Consider the following 20,439-nt stretch of genomic DNA (forward strand, 5'->3'; position numbering starts at 1 on the left):
TCTTATATAGTATAAGGATAAGGATGTAAGGATACTTATCTTAGGGCTTAATTATAGTTTACCCCTTGTAATTATGGCTCAATTGTAATTTACCACCCGAAGTTTATTTGATCTACACTTTACCATCCAAAGCTAACTGTCAACTATATTGGTTAACATTTGAACTTTTGAAGTCTGTATGTAATTCAAGTTAATTGTAGGTGCATGACTAATTAAACTTTCCTTTTGTTTAATTTTTTTTCTTCTTTTTTTTCCTTGCAATTTTTCTATGCCACCTCTTCCCTTCCTCTCTTATTATTTCGTGTATTTGGAATAAAATTTTTAGCTTGCTTTGGATCCATTCTATTGTTTCTATTATTTTTTAATTAATTTTCACTACTCACAGTTGAAACATACATGCTTTAATAGTTGTACATTTAGTCAATACTGGTAAATTTCAATTAGGAAATGTCTTCTTACAAGAATTTTTTATGCTTGTGGTTGATTGTCACCAATTCCCATTAGAGTGAATTCTTATTTGTAGACTTGAAGGAAAATAATTAAGCAAATTTTGTGAAACCAGTTTTGTTGCAAATGGTTTCTTCTTTTTTTTTTTTTCTCTAGGGTAGAGCAGTGTGTTTATCCATTTTAAATATGTAAGAAACGCATATTGGTTATTGCATATTTTAGAGCACATTTAAACTAAAAGAAAAACATGCTTCTTTTGGAATTAAGTTTTTAAATATGTGGAGATGAATGAATTCTTCATAAAGTAAGTTCTACAATAACAATAAAATTGAGGTAAAGAAATTATAAGTTTATTTTGAACATCAAACAAAAATAACAACCTAATGTCAAAAATGGAGAGAAAAGGGCAAAGAAAAAGAAAATGTAAAGAAAGAAAAAAAAATAGTAGTCAATAAGTTTGCGCACTTAATATTAAAGGGTTGAAAAGACGTGCCATTCTTCTGGATATAACTTTTTAATGGTTGTTCCCTTAAATGGGAAAGTATGCCGGCCCTTCAATTTTATAAAGTGAAAATCTAGGCACAAATGAAGGGGAACATATTGTCTCTGACCTCCAAAAAAATTGCCTATAACTATAGGAAAACCAAATTATTGTCTCTAAAAAAGCATTATAAGCAATGTAACAAAGCACATACGCACTGTGCATTCAATCTAATTTAAGGAGCCCCTTAAACATGCATGTATAGTATTGAGAGTATTGATAGTATACGCAACCACTAGGAAAGCTATATGTAATATATCCATAGTTTTCATGTATTTGTATCCAGCTCTTTGAATGGTGCCACTCAATCTTTGTACCATAAAACAAAATCCACCTTTTGGTACATGTTAGGATGATGGAGGCCAAATGGTGCATTCACTCTCAGCATCCATTTGATTTTGTGGTGCGCTGATTGAACGTCGTGTCCGTCTCTTTGATTTTATTTGCAGCTAGGTTTTGCCAGGTGTTGATGAGAAATGACCAATTAACCTATATTTTTGTGTGGTCCTTCACTCCTTTGCAGTTGAGTACTTTTCAAGAAAAAAAAAAAATTGGGTTTCGTTTAGTGTATATCTCTTTTTTCTAGACAGTGAAACGCAGTCTAATTGAAAAAACGCGTCACCTGTAATTGACAGTCGTGAGTTTGAGTCATTAAGGAAATGAGTGAGAAAACATTGTTAATCCTATATATGTATATGTATAGACATATGTCTCCTTTTCACTGTTTTAGTTAGACATTTGGCTTTCTTGAGTTATGATTTTTTTTTAAGTTGATATTGGAAAACGCACAATAAAAAGAGAGAAGTATCAGTGCTGATAAAAGTGGACAATTTTAATGTGTTCGTCTTACTACATTAACTAAATGCGGACAATTTTTTATTTTATCTTAATTGAATGCCACAAATTCAATATTAACATCCCTCTCCAACATGTATGGGAGAGGATATTGTTTTAACAAAGGAGCATATATATTCTTTTAACAAAGGATATTGTACACATTAATTCTTTTTTTTTTTGCTAACACAGTGGGTATCCGGGATTCAACGGAGTAATAATCCGGGCCCGACTAATCCACTGCGCTTGTGCCCCCGCCCCCCAAGAGACACAAGAGTACACATTAATACGTTTAAGAGTGTAAGAATGTGGTAGCTTGTGATAAAAAAAAATAATAATAAAGGTGGAAGGGAAGTTTTTTATATGTGCTCCACCAAGACAAGGGCCAAACAAATAGAACAAAGAGAAAGAGATGTATAAAGAAATATCAATTATGATTGAAGATTGATGAATGGCGTTCTCCATTGGCTGAGACTACCTCGGATAGGCATAATTAGAGGCCAAAGTACTAAACAATTAGTGGATCACTAAGACTTAATGATTTTTATCAGAACATCATATCTTGAATGGTGATTTGTTGACTCAGACAACACATGAGAGAAGAGACCAATTAAATTTCAAATCTCTTGTCCAATTAACCTCTCTGGAGTTCTCTCATTCCTACAAGAAATTTTGCTGCATTAGGTTCTTTCAAGGGCTCATTGCCATTGAATTTTTTTTTTTATGGATCTTAGCTCTGCAGTTATTCATCTGATGTGACTGATTATAGCGGCTTAGCACAGAAAACCATCAATATCCAAAAAAAAAAAAGGTAGAAAACCAGAAAAGCTATACACCATTATACAATTCTCATATTTGCCACTACTATACAAAATTAAACCCTTTCTGGATAGAACAAAAGTTCAGGATGAGGATTCCAAGGCCAGCACAGGTCACTTGGAAGTTTAAACTGATATTTACAGATGCTGCTTGCCAATAAGGACTGCTAGCAAATCAGAATTAAACCTACAGCTATATACAATTTCAAGCTAATTAACAACGTGGTCATTTTTTGTATTAAGTTTGGTAATTATGTAATAAACCTTCGGGCTCTAAAGGGGCAATTCTTACAATTGTTTCTTGTGCTGGTGGTGCTGGTGGCGCTGGTGATGGTGCCGGTCTTGAAGAGCTAGCCTGCTGACTGCATCCCACAATTTTTTGACATGTTTCGATCAGGCAGTGCCGGCAGGTTGGGCAAGATGAGTGTGAATTCAGCCATTTATCGATGCATCGAACATGGAATCCATGGTTGCACTTTGGCAGAACTCTGACTCTCTCCCCTGTAGCAAACTCTGATAGGCATATTGCACATTCAGTGTCCAAGGCAGGTAATTTTAGCTCAGTAGTGTAGTTTATGGTAGGAAATGTCTTCAGGGCCTTTTTCTTGATCCCTGTATTGGCTAATCTAGCTGAGGAATTGTCATTTGATTGATCAGAGGACACAAAACTTGAACACCTCAATGCACACCTGATGATGGAATTCAATCCAAGGGAGCAAATTAAGGCACACAAGAGGACTGAAAGAACCATCACAACATTTGCATCAAAACTGTTGTCTGCTGCAGGTTCTGATGGAGCATGGCTACTAAGATTCCCAATTGTTGGTGGTGTTGCTGATGCTGCTACTGGTGGTTGAAGTAAAGGGGTGTGAAGTAGGAGCTTTCTTGGATGGAATTGTATGAGAAGCTCTTGAGTTAGCATAGTAGAGGAGGTAGAAGTTGAAGGAGCAGCCATGAAATTTGGTTCTTTTTTGCTTGTGTAGTAGAGTTTCTTGGATGTGTGAATTGATTCCTTGAACGTGGTAGTGACAGACCAATTTATAAGGGGGAAAGTAGAAAAGGGTTCATCATCTTTTTGAGTCTTGACAACTGAAAATTATTATTTTAAGTAATCACAAGATATTTTTGGTTAGAGAATTCTGGAGGGATTTTGAAGCCCATACTGCAGAGAGCAGCCTACAGTTTTATTAAGACGAGTGATTATTTTCGATACTATTTCTTGAATTTGGATTCTCCACTAAGCCCTTTTATAGTTTAATGCTCTTTCCAACCAAAATGGGTCCAATCCACTCCCGTCTGCACATTGTAGAATGCCACATGGGACCTCTAGACTGGAAATGGGAGTTGGGTCCCAGGTTGCCAAGAAGGGGGAGTGAAGCTTCCCTTCCCCATTTATGATGAAATGCTAATCATATGGCTCCGCTGATGTCCCTATTCCTTCAACCGCCTGGGTGGTTGAGACTTGAAAGAACTGTTTAATTTGATCACTTCATGTTCATGTTATTTGCCCGCCGTGGCAGGAAACTTATTTTGGTAGTAGATGCCGTGTAACCCAATTTGTTTCGTGCCACAAGACTGAGAAATTAAGTGAGAAATTTTATTTGATCATGTATATGGTATAGATTCAAAATCCCTATGTACAATACGTGCATGAGATAATATGAGAATTTATTGCCATGGATCAAAACCTATGTTTTCAGAACCGGACCGGATAGCGACTCGGCCGAGGTCAGGGGTCAGGGGTCAATGGGTTCGACCGGGGGTCGATAGGGGTCGAACCGGATGACGTCATAAATAAAAATTATTTAAAAATTAAAATATTATATATATAATATCTAATAATATATTGATATTAATAAAGGTATATTCATATATATTTGATGTTTCAAATATATTTAACAAGAAAATACAAAGAAATTAGAACAATCAAGTAGCAATTTATATTATTTAATAAATATTAACAAGTTTAGAATTAAAATTATGAATTTAATTGAAAAATAACATCAAATTTTAGGACAATATTTATAAAGTATCAAATATTTGAGGTATATCAATAAGTTTTAACAATTTAGGGGGTCAAAACATAATATTAAAAAGTTTGAATTTTTTTTAAAAAAAATTACTGTTGAACCGGAAAAACCGATTTTTGCCCGGTCAAACCCGGTTTTTGACCGGGTTTTAAATTTCAGGTTTTTTAATATGACTCAGACCGGCTACCTGGCCGGTTTCCGGTTCGACCGGCCGGTCCGGTCCGAATTTCAAAACAGAGATCAAAACATGTCTCTGAAACCATAAGTCACTTACATATTTTGGTAGTAGATGTTGTGGAACCCAAAAGAATCACAGGTCACTTGCAAAATTTGGTAGCAGATGCCGTGGAACCAATTTGTTTCGTACCACAAGACTGAGCAGTTAAGCGAGAAATTTTAATTGATCATGTATATGGTTCGAATTCAAAGTCCCAATGTATTATGTACAAGAGATAATATGAGGATTCAAAGTCGCCATGTACGTATAGTACGTGCATTAAAATAATATGAGAATTCATCACCATAGATCAGAACATGCCTCTGAAATCATGGGTCACTTATATATTTTGGTAGTAGATGCCGTGGAACCCAAAGGAATCTCAGGTGACTTGCAAGTAGATGCCGTTGAACCCAATTTGTTTTGTTGTATCACAACATTGAGTAGTTTAAGTGAGAAATTTTATTTGATCATGTATATGGTATGGATTCAAAATCCTTGTGTACAATATGTGCGTTAGATAATATAAGAATTTAAAGTCGATACGTATGTACAATACGTGCATGAGATAATATGAGAATTCATTGCCATAAATCAAAGCACATCTCTGAAGCCATAGGTCACTTGTATATTTTGGTTGTAGATGTTGTGGAACCCAAAGGAATCATAGGTCACTTGCAAAATTGGGTAGTAGATGCCGTGGAACCAATTTGTTTTGAACTACAAGACTGAGCAGTTAAGTGAGAAATTTTAATTGATCATGTATATGGTACGGATTCAAAGTCCTATGTATTACGCACATGTGCTAATACGAGGATTCAAAGTCGCCAAGTACGTATAGTACGTGTATGAAATAATATGAGAATTCGCCACAATGGATTAGAGTGTATCTCTGAAATCATGGGTCAATTATATATTTTGGTAGTAGATGCCGTGGAACCCAAAGGAATCATAGGTGACTTGCAAATTTTGGAATTAGATGCCGTTGAACCCAATTTGTTTTGTATCACAACATTGAGCACTTTAAGTGAGAAATTTTATCTGATCATGTATATGGTATGGATTCAAAATCCTTGTGTACAATATGTGCATTAGATAATATGAGAATTTAAAATCGCTACGTATGTACAATACGTGCATGAGATAATACGAGGATCATCATCACGGGTCAAAACATACTTTCGGATTCATAAGTTACTCATAGAAAAATAACAAGTAACGATCCGTTCTTATCAATCGAGTCAACTTATATTGACGATAATATGACCACTAAAACTATATAAGAATACACTAAAATAATAAATCGCTTTATGATATACTGTTCACCTCTGTGTTCCTTCACAATTCATATTTGAAATTGTGGAATCAGCACAATAAATTGTTTCCAACCACTATTCCTAGCCATTCTTGGAAACCTCAACCTCATTTCATCGTAGGCATGTGGTGATCAGCAGGGCGATTGCCTCTCCATTTTCTAAGTGATTGCATTCTTGCAATTCAGCCAATTCTTGCGCAAGTTTTTCTGTAATATGACTTGTACGTGCCTCGTTTTTTTTCTCCAATTTCGCTCCCTATTGCCAAATGCTATTGCTGGCACCATTAGATGCCTTTCATACTTTCTCATCGGGTCATTGTTGGGCAGTTTGTGCAAATTGCTGTGTTATAAATCAATTTAACCAAGTGTAGCAAATATTGGTGTACAAAATTATACAGAAGAAAACAGTTCCTTCTATCCCCATTACACTTTCACCATTTCATGTTGTCTGATTTTGTTGTCATCAAGTCTGGCTTTTATCAACTACCTCCTATCTAAGATTCTAGTACACATGATTGTCCCATCCCAGTTATTATACTAGTATTTTCTTGGGTGTTGGACAGCTCCACTAGCAGCTTAGTAAAGGGGATTTGTGACAGATTCTGTGGTAAATGCAATGAAATTCGATAGACTTTGTCCCCCCCTTGAGGGAGCACTCGACTTTGGCTCTGGCCACTTGGCCAACTGCTACAAAGCCAACTTGTCATGGCAGATTTTTAATGACATGAAATCAATTTGTCGTACCTTTTTGTTTTGGGACTAAATTACACGATATTTGTGGGAAAAATAAACATGAATTGCTAAGAGCTTTAGGAGATTTAAGGCAATAGGTGCAAAAGTCCAAGTAGGAAATTCAAGATTTTTTTTTACCTACTTTTAAATTTTGGATTTTACCAAATTACCAAGTTCTCCCATTTAAAATCAATTAGAGAAATACAATTTATTGAAATTAAAATGTTAATGGTAATCGAGCGTTGATCTTGTTAAAAAAAATGAAGAAAAAGAATAGAAGTTTTTAACAAAATTCTCTATTTAGTGATTGATAGATACCCCTAGGCCTAAACCCTAACATAGAGACACCTCACGTAGTTGAAAATAGTTTGAAGAATTAAAATTGTGAAATTGCTGTTTTAGTAGTGACCGTCTTTTTTAGCAATTCAGTTACCTCTACCTTGTATTAGGTTGCGCTTCGACTGAGAGATTTGACGAAAGATTTGAAATTCTTTCAAATCTCTCTAATTGTTTAGATTATTTAGAAGGTATTTGAGTTTGAAGATCGCAAATTATTATAGTATTTTCATAATTGATGAATTATAAATTCAAAAGCCTCTTAAATAATTCAAGCAACTAACACGATTTGATTGAATTTTAAATCTTTTATCAAATTTCTCGATCCAAATAAATCCTATAGAACTGGAAATGTGTTTTAAAATTCTCTACCCGTCTATGACTAGTATGCTTGATTGTGTTTATCCCTATTTATTAACTCTTACTCATTAGAACTTTTACTTACAGATGAAGACAAAAAATGCCAATTATTCCAATTTACAGGTGGAATTAACCATTGAATTTAAAAATTCCAATTTGTATGCAAGTCAAGACAGTACAATCTCCACTTAATCTTGTCGAGAAAGCTCAAAACTTCTTAGCGTATGACAGGCATTTAACTTAATTTTCACATGTTTCAATAGTCGATAGCAACAATTATGCTCAACATAAGTACTTTGTTAATTCATTTTTCTTTCTAAGTACTGTGATATAGGGTTAATTCGTCTGTTTAACTCTTTCTTCCTTACCCCTCAATCATTACATGTCTACTCAATCACTAAACAGGTGAATTTAATGTAAATAAGTCTATTAATGAGCCACACAAGTCTCAAATCCGAAGAACTTTCTATACCTTGGGAAAAAGCTCAATACAAAGCTGTCTGAGCCAAATAGTTAATAATATATAAGCTGTACAAGTAAGCCACTTTACGAGATCTATCACCTTGCCCTTGATCTTTCATAATGAAGAGAATAATCATAACTGATCGATCTACTTTAGGCACACTAATCACCTTATAAGACTCACGCACTAGGTTAATCTAACTTACAAAAATCACTTATAAGGGTCGTACACTAAGTTAATCTCGCTTGTATTTTTGTAGGCGACTTGATAGAAAATTAGATCTCAAGCCATTGAAACACTAATTTCCTTTGGTTAATAGCGAGACACTTTGAACTTGTTCTTACACACATATGCAATCAAATAAATGGTAATTGAGAACAGTAAATCTTTTATACACTGACAGTGCATATACTAGCGAGTCTAAATACATGTCATATATATATATATAATTTAATATTTAAATTCAATTTGAGATGGTGTGACGTATATTCAGATCCATTGATATATATACTGACAGTATAGGAAAGATTATTCTAATTGAAAAAGTGCCCAACCAAAACGTCCTTCCACTTAGTCAAGTACTTAATCGACGTAGAACTAATCTAACTTTAAAGATGATTTGGAGATACTGAATCTCTGTTAATTGCATCCAAGGTCAGCATTACAACAAGATTAACTACAACGCTTCTAGTCCGTATGGATAAAGGTGACTTCGACCAATACTACTACAAGAAGTTATCAACTTTGCAACTTGTATTGAAAGATATTGGCTTAGACAATGCAACTAGGTATAACCACTTTTTGCTCCAATTCATCCACCAATGACGAAAATTTTAATACGAAAGTGTCTCGTTTTACTCGTGAAAAAGACCAGCCGCCACTTGCATGTATACGGCTACGTATAATTCTAAGGGTTAATTTCATATGCCTCCCCTAAGGTTTTTGACAATTGCAGAAAGCTCCCCTCAAGTTCAAAAAATTACACCTATCTTTCCTATATTTACTATTTAAGTAACATTTTAGACCCAAAAGATTATACTTTTTCTCAAAATTCCTATAACGCCCTTGAGCTATAATTCACAACAAAAATATAAAGGAAAAAATGGTTTACAGACTCTATTTCATTTATTTTTATTTGCTATCATTATGACTTACCCATCAACATTCAAATCACGATTAAATAAACACTTATTTTTGTTCTAATGTTCCTTTTTTACCTAAAAATTTCTGATGCACACCATTGTATTAACTATAAACGCTACATCAGATGAGCTTACCTACAATCTCATATCAATATCAGATTTTACTTAATATACAACAATATTCATCAATATCCCTAAATTTCAATTTCATGGTTGCCACCTTTTTAATACAAAATAATCTAAACCATCACTGCTAATATCAATATCCAATATATTTCATTAGCACAAAGTTTAAAATCAATCAAATTCTCTCTATAGGGTTAACATCAATAATTGTAAATAAAAAATAGAAACATAATGCAGTTATAAATATATACTAAGAACGCCTTTTTTCATGGCAACCATAACAGTATAACCTATCTTTAGTTCCTATTCCACTTCCTATCCTTAATTTTTTATTTTTTTTATCACTGTCACTATCTTCATCTCCATCTAGTTTGATATTGAAATTAGCACTCAATTTGTCATTTGGCAATTTCAATTTGCTAATGCCTATCAAAAATTGGAAACAAAAATAGGCATAAGGAAACTATTTAATAATAATAGAAAATCAAGAATTAGGAATAGATACCAAGATATGTAAGTATTAGTGCTTTAGTGTGTATGATGATTTTATTAGTGGCGACAGTACACATTTGGTTGATAATAATAAATAAATGAATTTAAAAGGAAAATAGATGTAGGGGGAAGACGATAGATAATTAAATGGGAAAGATTATAGTTTGAATTATTGGTTGATAATAGATGAGAGAGTTTTAATATTTGATAGATTTTTCAATGAGTTGACAATTAATGAAGGATATTGTTGTTTTGTTATCACACTAAGGGAGGTCTTTGTGATTATGTAAACCTCAAGGGAGCCGAGTGAAATTGTCGAAAATCTCAGGGGAGGTTTCTGAAATTATCCCTAATTCTAAATTGGTTTAATTACAAGAAAATATTTGCTGACCGATTGTTAAATCTCTCTCAAACTTAACTCTACTAAAAATGGATCCGGTGGTGGCTTGGCATTTGCAGAGATAATTGGCAGGAAAGGTTTATGGTCCAGATTTAAGTTTAGTCTATTTAAGGAGTTCGATTTATATATGGAAAGAGTTTTTTTTTTCTATTTTTAAGTTTCAATGCTGATAGCCCAAATCTGCTACGTGAAAAAATGACCACAGACTGAAAGTATTCTACCGACAAGACAAGAACTTTTTGTTTGTAAAAAACCAACCCAAGCAAAAGCAATTGCCTATTTAAGCCAAACAAGTGGCATAAGAAATTGCCTATTTAAGCCAAACTAGTATGGCAAAGGAACAAATGCATAAGAGCATTAATAGGAAGAATAAAGCTCAGTGTGTGTGCACAAAAATGGTTACACGAACAATTTGTCTCTAACTGGTACCTTTTTGTTTTAAATGGGAGTCTCGAATCCGACACCTCTCACCTACACTCCTATCCCTCTCTAACGAGTATTTTATTAACAGGTGACACTATAATTAAAAGGTTTTATACCACGGTAAAATCTTGCAAGGGAATCCAAGGACATTGACAAATAAAAGTTCTCATATAATTATCTAGTACGTAGTTTTATTTGGATTCAGGTTTGTAGTACTTGTCTTATTTAGGAATTTGTGTTTTATTTGTTAAGTTTTTATACAAGTAGTCTCCTATTTTACAAGTCTAAGTAAGTTATAAATAGGGCATTAGTTGGAGTTTTCTTCTTCTTTTTTTTTTTTTTTCTAAGAGACTCAAAAGAGTTTGCAAGTTATTATTGTAGTGTGTCTTTCTTTCATTGTCTAAAAAATCAATTCTACTGTTAATGTTTATTTGTTTATTCTCTCCCACACATATAATTTTTTGTGAGTAATTATTTTATCTCTTCAATCTTAAAAACTCTAAATTTAGATTCTACAAGGGGGCCTCCAAGTTGTCTTAGTGCAATCTAACAAAGATCCAAGGGATTTACAAAACTTCTGGCATGCGTCTAAAGCAGATCATACTGTACGTACCATCCTCTAAAGAATTCTCTTAGCTAAAAGGCAGAATAATGCAGTTTGATATTCTAAGCTATTCTCTTAGTTAAAAGAGAAAAAACCCTCGAAAGGTGAACAAGGAGGTTGTTGTCAAGGCCTACACACATTAACAACTGTCTGAAAAGGATATAAGTGTAGTAAGGTACCATCGTAACAGCCTGGATATCTTCACAAAAAGTTCTCTAATACTACTTTTAGGGCAACAACATCTATCTTTAAGTTTTTGTACGTTTTGTACTAAATAGGTGAAGGCTAAAAGGCTAAGCTGAGGATATGATTGAGATATGATTTAGTTACTAATTATGCAAGTACCAGCATGCACCTTAACCCTATCTTCTTGTGGCTGGACAACACTAGTAGTCTATTGTGCTTGAGGTCCCATCCTGAAAAGGATTCATATTAGAGAAAGTGCAAAATGGATTAAAAAATATTTTATTTGTATTCAGAAGATATTACATGACGACTATGCTGCAACTCCTATGCTTCTGATGGGAGTTAAGAAAGTAAAGAAAACAAAGTTAAAACAAAAAACCAGAAAAGATATAAAACGAAATAAAAGAGCAAATAAAGTAAATCATGCTATTTTACTTTTTCATACTTTAATTCTTTATCGTATCTCCACGGGATCACGATATGACAAGATGGCGTAGTCACGGTGGAAACTCTAACAACAAAAAGCTCAATTTTGATTTTATCATTTTGTTAATTTGTATATATATATATATATATATATATATATATATATATATATATATATATATATATATATATATATATATATATAAGGATAAAATACCAAAAAACTTCTGGTGATTTGCTAAATGTTCAATTTAACTCCCTCTAGTTTGAAAACCTACACTATAACTCCCTGTGGTTTCAATTAAATTGAAATTGGACGAAAAGCATCTAATATAACTGTTATACGTGAAATATCAATATTGCCCTTATATAAATGAACTCTCTATGATTTGTTGAATGTTCAATTTAACTCCCTTTGATTTGAAAAATTACACTATGACTCCCTACAATTTCGACTAAATTGAAAATTGAATGAAAAGCATCTCACGTATAGTAGGGGCAATATTGACATTTCACACACAACCATTAGATTTGATACTTTCTGTCCAATTTTCAATTTAATCAAAACCATAGGGAGTTATAGTGTAAGTTTTCAAACCAGAGGGAATTAAATTGAATATTTGTCAAATCACAGGGAGTTTTTGGTATTTTACCCTATATATAATAACAGATTAATCTTATATATACTGATAATATATCCACTAATATTCTTGAATGTATAGTATATGTACAAAAAAAACAAAATTCAAATTCAATTTGAAATTAGGTAACATGCATCTAAAAGTGCTTGTGTATACACTTTCAATGTAAATGCATGATAACTTATGTTAATTAAATCTCAGTACAAATTAATTTTCTATTGATGGATTTCCTTAAGAGATCATTTGTAGTATCACTTGAAAAAGACATGCAAAGTAACAGGAATTGTGTGAGATCCAATCTGGTGAAGAGGGGTAGAAACAATTTTCAGTAACCTCAATAACTAGTGGCTACATTTGCTACATTCTTACAAATAATTTCTTCTGCTTAGATTCATTTATGTGCATACCCAGGCTTGAATGTATACGTTCATGTTCCTTTCTACGTAACATGAATCTTGATCAACAAAAGCTTGAAGTATAAATGTGTCAATATCTTCAAGATGCTGGTAGATGGATGTTGAAATAAAGTTTGCCTTAATAATTGTTTGTGAACTATTTCCCTAAATTTTTGAGGTTGCAAATACTTTGGGGGTATTCTTGTGGCTTTGCTTTCTAAACTCCATGGAGAGTGATATCTAATGCTATTTACAAAATTCAAAATGGGTTTTCATTTTACAAGCTTTTAAAAGCTAAAATATCAATTTTGATATTCTTTCACTATTGCTTCTGAAAATTTTCTTATTTCATAATAATCCAGAACAAAAATTACGGATAACCAAAATAACGTTAAAGGGGATTTTTGGTTAAACAAAATAGTAAGATTTTTATTTGGCCAGTACGAGTGCTTGAAGAAAATTGGTACTTCAGTTCTCAAGCAATAGATATAATTGATTTAGTTTTTCCTTTATTTATTTATTTAAATAAGTTTATCCTAGCATACATGATTGCTCTCATTCATCACAATAAGCTACTCCAAACTTGTTACACTCTTGCAAATTTGAATTTCCATGGTAGGATTCTAATTTTTCACTTGTAATTGGATTCTTGGCATATTGAGTTATTTTGGGATACTTAAGGAAATGTGCTTATAAACGAGTGGGTAATTATGAGAAAAGATGAGTAGGTAATTAACTAATAACTTAATTATGGTTGATAAGAAAATAACACATTGTACAAATGCCTTCTTCAACATTTATTGTTTATAGTTTAAGTTCGTGCTTGGCATACTTCTATAAGTATTGTCCTGTAAAAAAGCTGGGGTTTGGTATTTATTCATTAAAGTAAAGTTACCACCCCGTAAAATCATTTGTGACGGGTAGTTTTGCAGTTTCAACAAATTGAATGCATCTCTCTTCTTCATTTTACTACTACATATATATTAAGCGGGAGATTCGAACCTCTATGCTCTTTGGTCGGATTCATCGGTAAAATAAGTATTTTTGACCCTTACATGATAACGGGATCAAACATTTAAAATAGGGATAATTTTAGAAACCTCTCCCCAGATTTCTTATAATATCACTCAGCTCCCCTGAGATTTTTAAAATCTCACTTACTTCCCTTGGATTGACATTTTTTGTAACATTTTAATCCCTTCGGAAGAAATACAAGAAAGATAAAACTTTTGTTCCAATACTGCCCTTAAGTTATCCTACTTATGAAAGTTATAACAACAATAAAAAATAAAATAAGGTTAAATTTTTATAACGTGTAAATATCTTGAGAAATTCACACGCATGAAGAGATTATTTTAGTTTTCAATACAACTTAAACCACACTATGAATTAAAACATTTTTTTCCAAAAAATATCTTGACTTCCTTAATTGTAATTTAACTGTGCACGAAATCTTTTAAGGTATTAATTACTCACCAAAATCCTCCTAAGTGGTTGACCTTGATTAGATTTAATTTATTCATGTGATCCCAATGTAAAGAAATATGGACCATTTATTAGCTAATAATTTGATTTTTTTTAATTTACATTTTTTGGTTTTAAAATTTTGTTTTTTTTTTGGTTAAATAATTATTAAGAGCAAGGGTAATGTTGTCCATTTGTGACATTTGATAGGAATATTTAGTCTTGTCAAATTGACAAGGGAGGTAAACGAGATTTTAAAAACTTCAGAGAAGTTAAATAATATTATGACAAATCCCAGACGAGGTTTCTGATATTATCCCTTTAAAATATGGACCAGTATCATTATTAGATAAATACAAATTGGGGGAATGATTCTCGAAAAAGACTACAGAATACTCCTAATTAATGTACAAGTAAGAATTTGGCGCACTACCCCTTTATCGATTTCCATTACTAACCTCAGTAGGATGATGTATACCTTTTGCCCAGCACAAAACAAGTGTTGTCAAAGCTAATTTTGTGACTTGTAGCATCATGAGTGACTTGTTTCGAAGAAAATTGACAAACACATCATCATTTAGCTCTATCCTCATCCCGTACTACAACAGCAAGAAAATTGACGAGTACGTCTCATTTTAGTTCTATCCTCTCGTCTGCTGCATGAGCCACTTCTTTTCTCATGATATTGACCTTTTGCCTTGTAACCACACTAATTTGTTTTAACTGTCACCATATATCTCGAATCATAAGTGCTGAACCAACAATATAATATCTCCTCTCACACAAGGATTGCAATCTATAGCAAAAACACAATTTGGATGGTGGATGTTATCCAATTAACTCTTTTTCTTCTCCTTTTGCAAATTTTCAGTTGAATGCTTAAATTAGTCTAAGTAATTCTTAATATACAAAAAAATAGTAAGAATTTTGTTCTATTCTACTTTTTTATGTTCTTTTCCTAAAAAGAAAAAAAGGGTAGAAAATTTGTTCCAATATTGTGTTATGTTTTTTTCTTTTTGTATTATATTGTTCCTTATATTCTTTTGTACCATCATACATGATGCCCTGCACCATTTCACTGTCCATTCTAATCGCTACCCTATTTTGTCCGCCACGCGCTGTACATGATTGAGAGTAGATTCCATGCAAAATATCTTCATGTTGGGTATTGGGGTCCGTTTGAAACACGTCACCTGCCCAGTTTCTGGAAAAGCCAAGGCCTTTGGATTGGTGGTTCAAACAGAGCTTTGTCTACCTTTAAATCTTCTTGCTTGCCAATTTTCTTACTTTCCTCTTGTTTAAATCTCCTTACCAACTGAGCTCCAGCAGCATAACTTGGAGCTACAAATTAATATCCCTTAATTATCTCGCCCTTACTAGCTGGCTTTGGAGGTTGGGCAGTTAAGAATAGTACAGTATCTCTCAAACTCTTAAAGGAATCATCAATATGTCGTATTTTTTCACAGCATTGATGATAAAGTATCCTCACAAACCCAAAAACTATTAAAAAGGCATCTTACTGCCGAAAATCCCACCTTGATTTGATATTTTCAAGCCCACAAACTACTATTAAAATGGAATCATTAATATGTCTTGTTTATCTTTTTGTAGCATTTTTTGGCTTTTCAAAAATTAATTTTTTGACACATATATTTCTCCAACACGTCTTTCAACCATATATTTTTGAGTAAATTTTATATGCACTGACAGTGCATACGTATGTAAAAATTGAATATTAAACTCAAATTTGTTATAATCGTTATTTATCTAAATCTCATAATGTACATACTGTCAGTGTTAGAAAGATTAATCATATCTTTTTAACAGGGAATATGTCAATATGAACAATCGAAAGGGTTCGACACCTACACTATGCAGCCATTACTCCCCCCAATTTCGCTTAACAATCTTCAGTCAACCTCTGTTGTCGGTGTCTGTCCCATGATTCTGGCGTTAAGTAAGCCCTCATAGTGGATAATACTACAGGTTTTGTAACCTGCAGAAAAGAAAGCCTCTCAGCAGTAGAGGATTCGGATCCTTCTTCGGGTCCAGAGTTTCTGTAGTTGTCAGTTGCAACTGCACCATATAGAACCTGATACAGTAAAAGTAGACACTGAACTAAATCTCATGGACACTAACGTGACAATATGTAAAAAGATTAATCTTTCCTACACCGACAGTATATATGCTGTTAGCAATGAATGAATGACAATTATGTAAAATTTGAATTTGAAATTCAACTTTTACACACATATCATGAATCCAACGATGATAGTATATATATTATCAGTGTATATAATACTTACTCTATACAAAACTACAATAATGTCTTATCATTGATTGAAAATTTGTGTCCTGAATCTAACGATGATAATATATACACTGTCAGTATATATAATATTTACTCTATGCAAAACTACAATAATGTCTTATCATTGATTGAAAATTTGTGCCCACAAATTTAATCCCAGTCATCCAATTTAACATAAATCTATCTCCCCCACGAAACTGCAGAGGATCCAGATCCCTAATTCAAGCAGCATCTGATAATGTGACCATTCAACAAAATCATGCACAACCAAAAATTGTCACCTAAATTTCACTTTAAATTGCCAAACACCCTCCTCATCTTATTTCATAGTCATAAAAGCTCAAGAAAGAACTGCTAATATAGTCAAGCAATTTCCTTGATTATAAATGCGATGTCCATAATCTGTTTTGAGATTTGGCACGTCTCAAGGTATAGCAAGTCAAATTTTCATGTTTTTAATATGCACTTTCTTTTCTCTTTTCTCTTTTCTTTCTTTTTTTTTTTAAATAAATTTTTTAGAAGACACTAGAAGACGATACAGCCAATAGAGCGTCTGATTATTGATTATCTACTCCAGGTTTAAAACATCGGAAAAGTAAAACTTTTCATGATAAAAGGTAAGCTGGCAGTTTGCTAGATGAGCACTGGACATTTAGATACAACAAAGTTGCAACAAGCAGTTGGACTGTTCCAATGATTCCCGATGTTGTTATTTTGGACTGCATATGTAGGTAGGGGCATGAACATGCATCATTGACAATAAAGGCATATCATTTTTTTTAAATATTTTTTTCTTTCTTTTTATGTTCGAGATTTCTCACTTATACTCATTTCTTCCGTACCATTCAATTCATCCCCGACATATCACTTGAGTTATTATACCAGTTCTTTAATTTCATGTCACAAACCACAAGATGGAGGGTAAACCAGTTATATAGAACCAAATTGGAACTTCTTGTTGGTAGCTCACTTGGAGAAAATCCAAAAATTATGTTGTCAAAATTTTAGCAACGTTTGATTTTTTTTTTTTGGATCAATTCCATGACTTCTTCACGCAAAAAAAAAGAAAAAAGAAAAATAAATAAATTGGTTCAGACTGCATACAATTAATAAGGCTAACAACAGCTTGAGGCCTCAACTTTACCCAATCTCAACACCATTGATCTTATCTTGATTGATTAATGTCTTCTGAAAATTTTTAAGTGGAACCCACATGAAATCTTGGTGCATTATATTTCCACATTCCATTCTATGTATTGGAGAGAGTGGCTTCTTCACTTATCAGCATTTCTTTACAGTGTGGTGGGGTTAGAAAAATGGAATTCTTATTTGTCTGCTCTTCTCCAGCACAATCTGGTGTGGATATTCCACAGCCTACTTCCTTTCCCAAATCGAAAGAGAGCTACTTGGATTGGTAGAAATTGGAGACGATCCTTTGAGCCAAAAAGGGTACATAATCACTGGCTGGACAGCAAAAGTTTCCACCTAGGCTTGCCTAATCAGAAGATCTTGCTCCAATTTTTCTCAAATGAAAATAAGATCTTTTTCTTTTTTTAACTTTATGACCATTTTCAGTAACTATCACAAGGTCATGTCCTGATCTGGCATTGTTTAATTCTGCCACTGTTTTCTTGGTTATATAATACTTCAAAGTTTGTTGCTCAGAATCACTCAATCTGGATTCTCATCTATCCTTTGAGACTAAATGCTTGAAAAACTGCAATAGCAGTCCAGAATTGTTTGCAAAGTTGCTTTTTGTCCCTTATATATACGATAAAGCACTTTAATATAACCTAGTAAATTGATCAAAAGATTAATTGTTTTTTAGAGAGAATAGACAGTATCGATGATTTTTACATAAGTCCCTGTCACACATAAATATTAATATGCTTAAGAATCAAATTAAATGAGATTTATTATTTTTAAAGATTTTAAACCGAATTTCCCTTAACTAGTTGGATTAACTTTTACAACAAAAAAGGAGTCTAAATTAATAAAACATATTTTTATTACTTCAATTATTTGCTCGAGTCTATGTCAATATGACTTGGTCCTTGCAAGTTGCGGTTTGCAGGCGCCGTTCAATTTACAAATAAGACAGAATGGACGCTAAAAGAAAGCTATTAATTTTGTGATTTCAAAAGTTACCTAATCAGCAAGCTTTGCCAGATTTCTGCCTAATTAAAGCACAGCCTTTTTTTAGTTTTCAATCACAGGAAAGAAATCTCCATCTTTTGTACATGATTGTCAAGAATAGTTTACTAACCTGTAATGAATGTTCTTATTTGGATTTTTTTTTTTCTGATAGGCACCAAGGCATCCGTCAGCACACCTAATTTATACCGAACTTATCATATGAATGTTTGGACTCACATTTATTATATTCTCCTATATTTTGATAGTTTCCCAAATCAATAATATCCTTGCCAAAAACTAACACTTGAAACTAAGCATGTCAAAGGATAGGATTTGGGTTGGACCCTTTGATTAAGATCCAAACTCATTAAATTTAATTAAATCCAAATCCAGACTCAGACCCATATGGGTTTGAAAAAGTAAATCCAAACAGGGACCCTTATGGGTTTGGGTCTCTAATGGGTGTCCATGGGTATTCTTTTGAATATACAATGAAGAACTAAAGTAAAAATATTTTAAAAATATATAGAATTCAAAAATAACATAAACATCATCTAAATGTTAATTTTTAAATAATAAAATTAACATTCAAAAAGTAGAATGCAATATTATGAACTCAAGAAAGAATTATTATCAACTACTTCTATTTATTTTCACAACTTTATTTGCATATGCATCCAATCTTTTATTTGTTTGCCTTTACTTTTTCTCATTTCCCGAAAATGTTCGTACCAATTATAATGACAACTAAGATTATTTTATATATATATATATTTATAGGGTAAAATATATTTTATCCCCTGTGGTATAGCATTTTTTCACAACCCCCTATGATTTCAAAAGCTATACATGACCCCCTCATAGTTTGGATTAAAATGTTAAAATGACAGAATTTATATTCCATAATAGAGTCAATTAAAATGTCAAAAGTGCCCCTATGTAAAGTTAAAAATTATTTATTAACCATGGGGTATTATGTTTATATTTTGAAAATCATAAGAGAGTTATATGGTAAAACATAAAATCATACGGGGTTAAAGTGTTATACATGTTATATTTATATATTTTGATCACTTCAGTTATTTTAGTTTTTAAATAAGAGTAATTTCAACATTTTTATGGGTTTCGTTACAAATGATCATTTCTGTTATTTTGATATTTTAATTCAAAATATGAGGGTATTATATATATTTTTTGAAACTATAGGAGGTTATGTGAAAAATTGCTAAATTACAGGGGGTAAAGTGTATTTTGCTCATATATATATATTATATATAGTATATGTATGTGTGTATATGTATATAATTTACACGTAGATTTGGGTTGGATTTGATTTGGATTTGGGTTTGGATATGAACCATAGAAAATCATATCGTACCCAGACCCATTACTCTCATATAGGGTCTGGATTTGGGTATAGTTTGGATTTGAGAAATTAAATTCAAACTTTATCTAAATATATTACATCTGAGTAAGACCCGACCCATTAATTTGTCTACATGAAATCCTCTTAACGAGGCATCTGTGCCACTATTAGCCAAACCCTCTTATTTTTTTTGTGTAGTATAATGTATTCATACTAATTCTGTATCATTACAAA

At 32.6% G+C, this 20,439-nt stretch overlaps 1 protein-coding gene across 1 annotated transcript; it reads right to left on the minus strand.

Annotated features, from left to right (window-relative positions):
• Window positions 1-2,636: 2,636 nt before the first annotated feature.
• Window positions 2,637-3,803, minus strand: LOC113701547 (RING-H2 finger protein ATL78-like). Its single transcript, XM_027222262.2, has one exon. The coding sequence runs from the start codon at window positions 3,593-3,595 to the stop codon at window positions 2,879-2,881; it is 717 nt and encodes a 238-aa protein (XP_027078063.1). The 5' UTR covers window positions 3,596-3,803; the 3' UTR covers window positions 2,637-2,878.
• Window positions 3,804-20,439: the final 16,636 nt, after the last annotated feature.

Source organism: Coffea arabica, chromosome 7e (genome assembly GCF_036785885.1).
Source record: "Coffea arabica cultivar ET-39 chromosome 7e, Coffea Arabica ET-39 HiFi, whole genome shotgun sequence".
Classification (NCBI taxonomy): domain Eukaryota; kingdom Viridiplantae; phylum Streptophyta; class Magnoliopsida; order Gentianales; family Rubiaceae; genus Coffea; species Coffea arabica.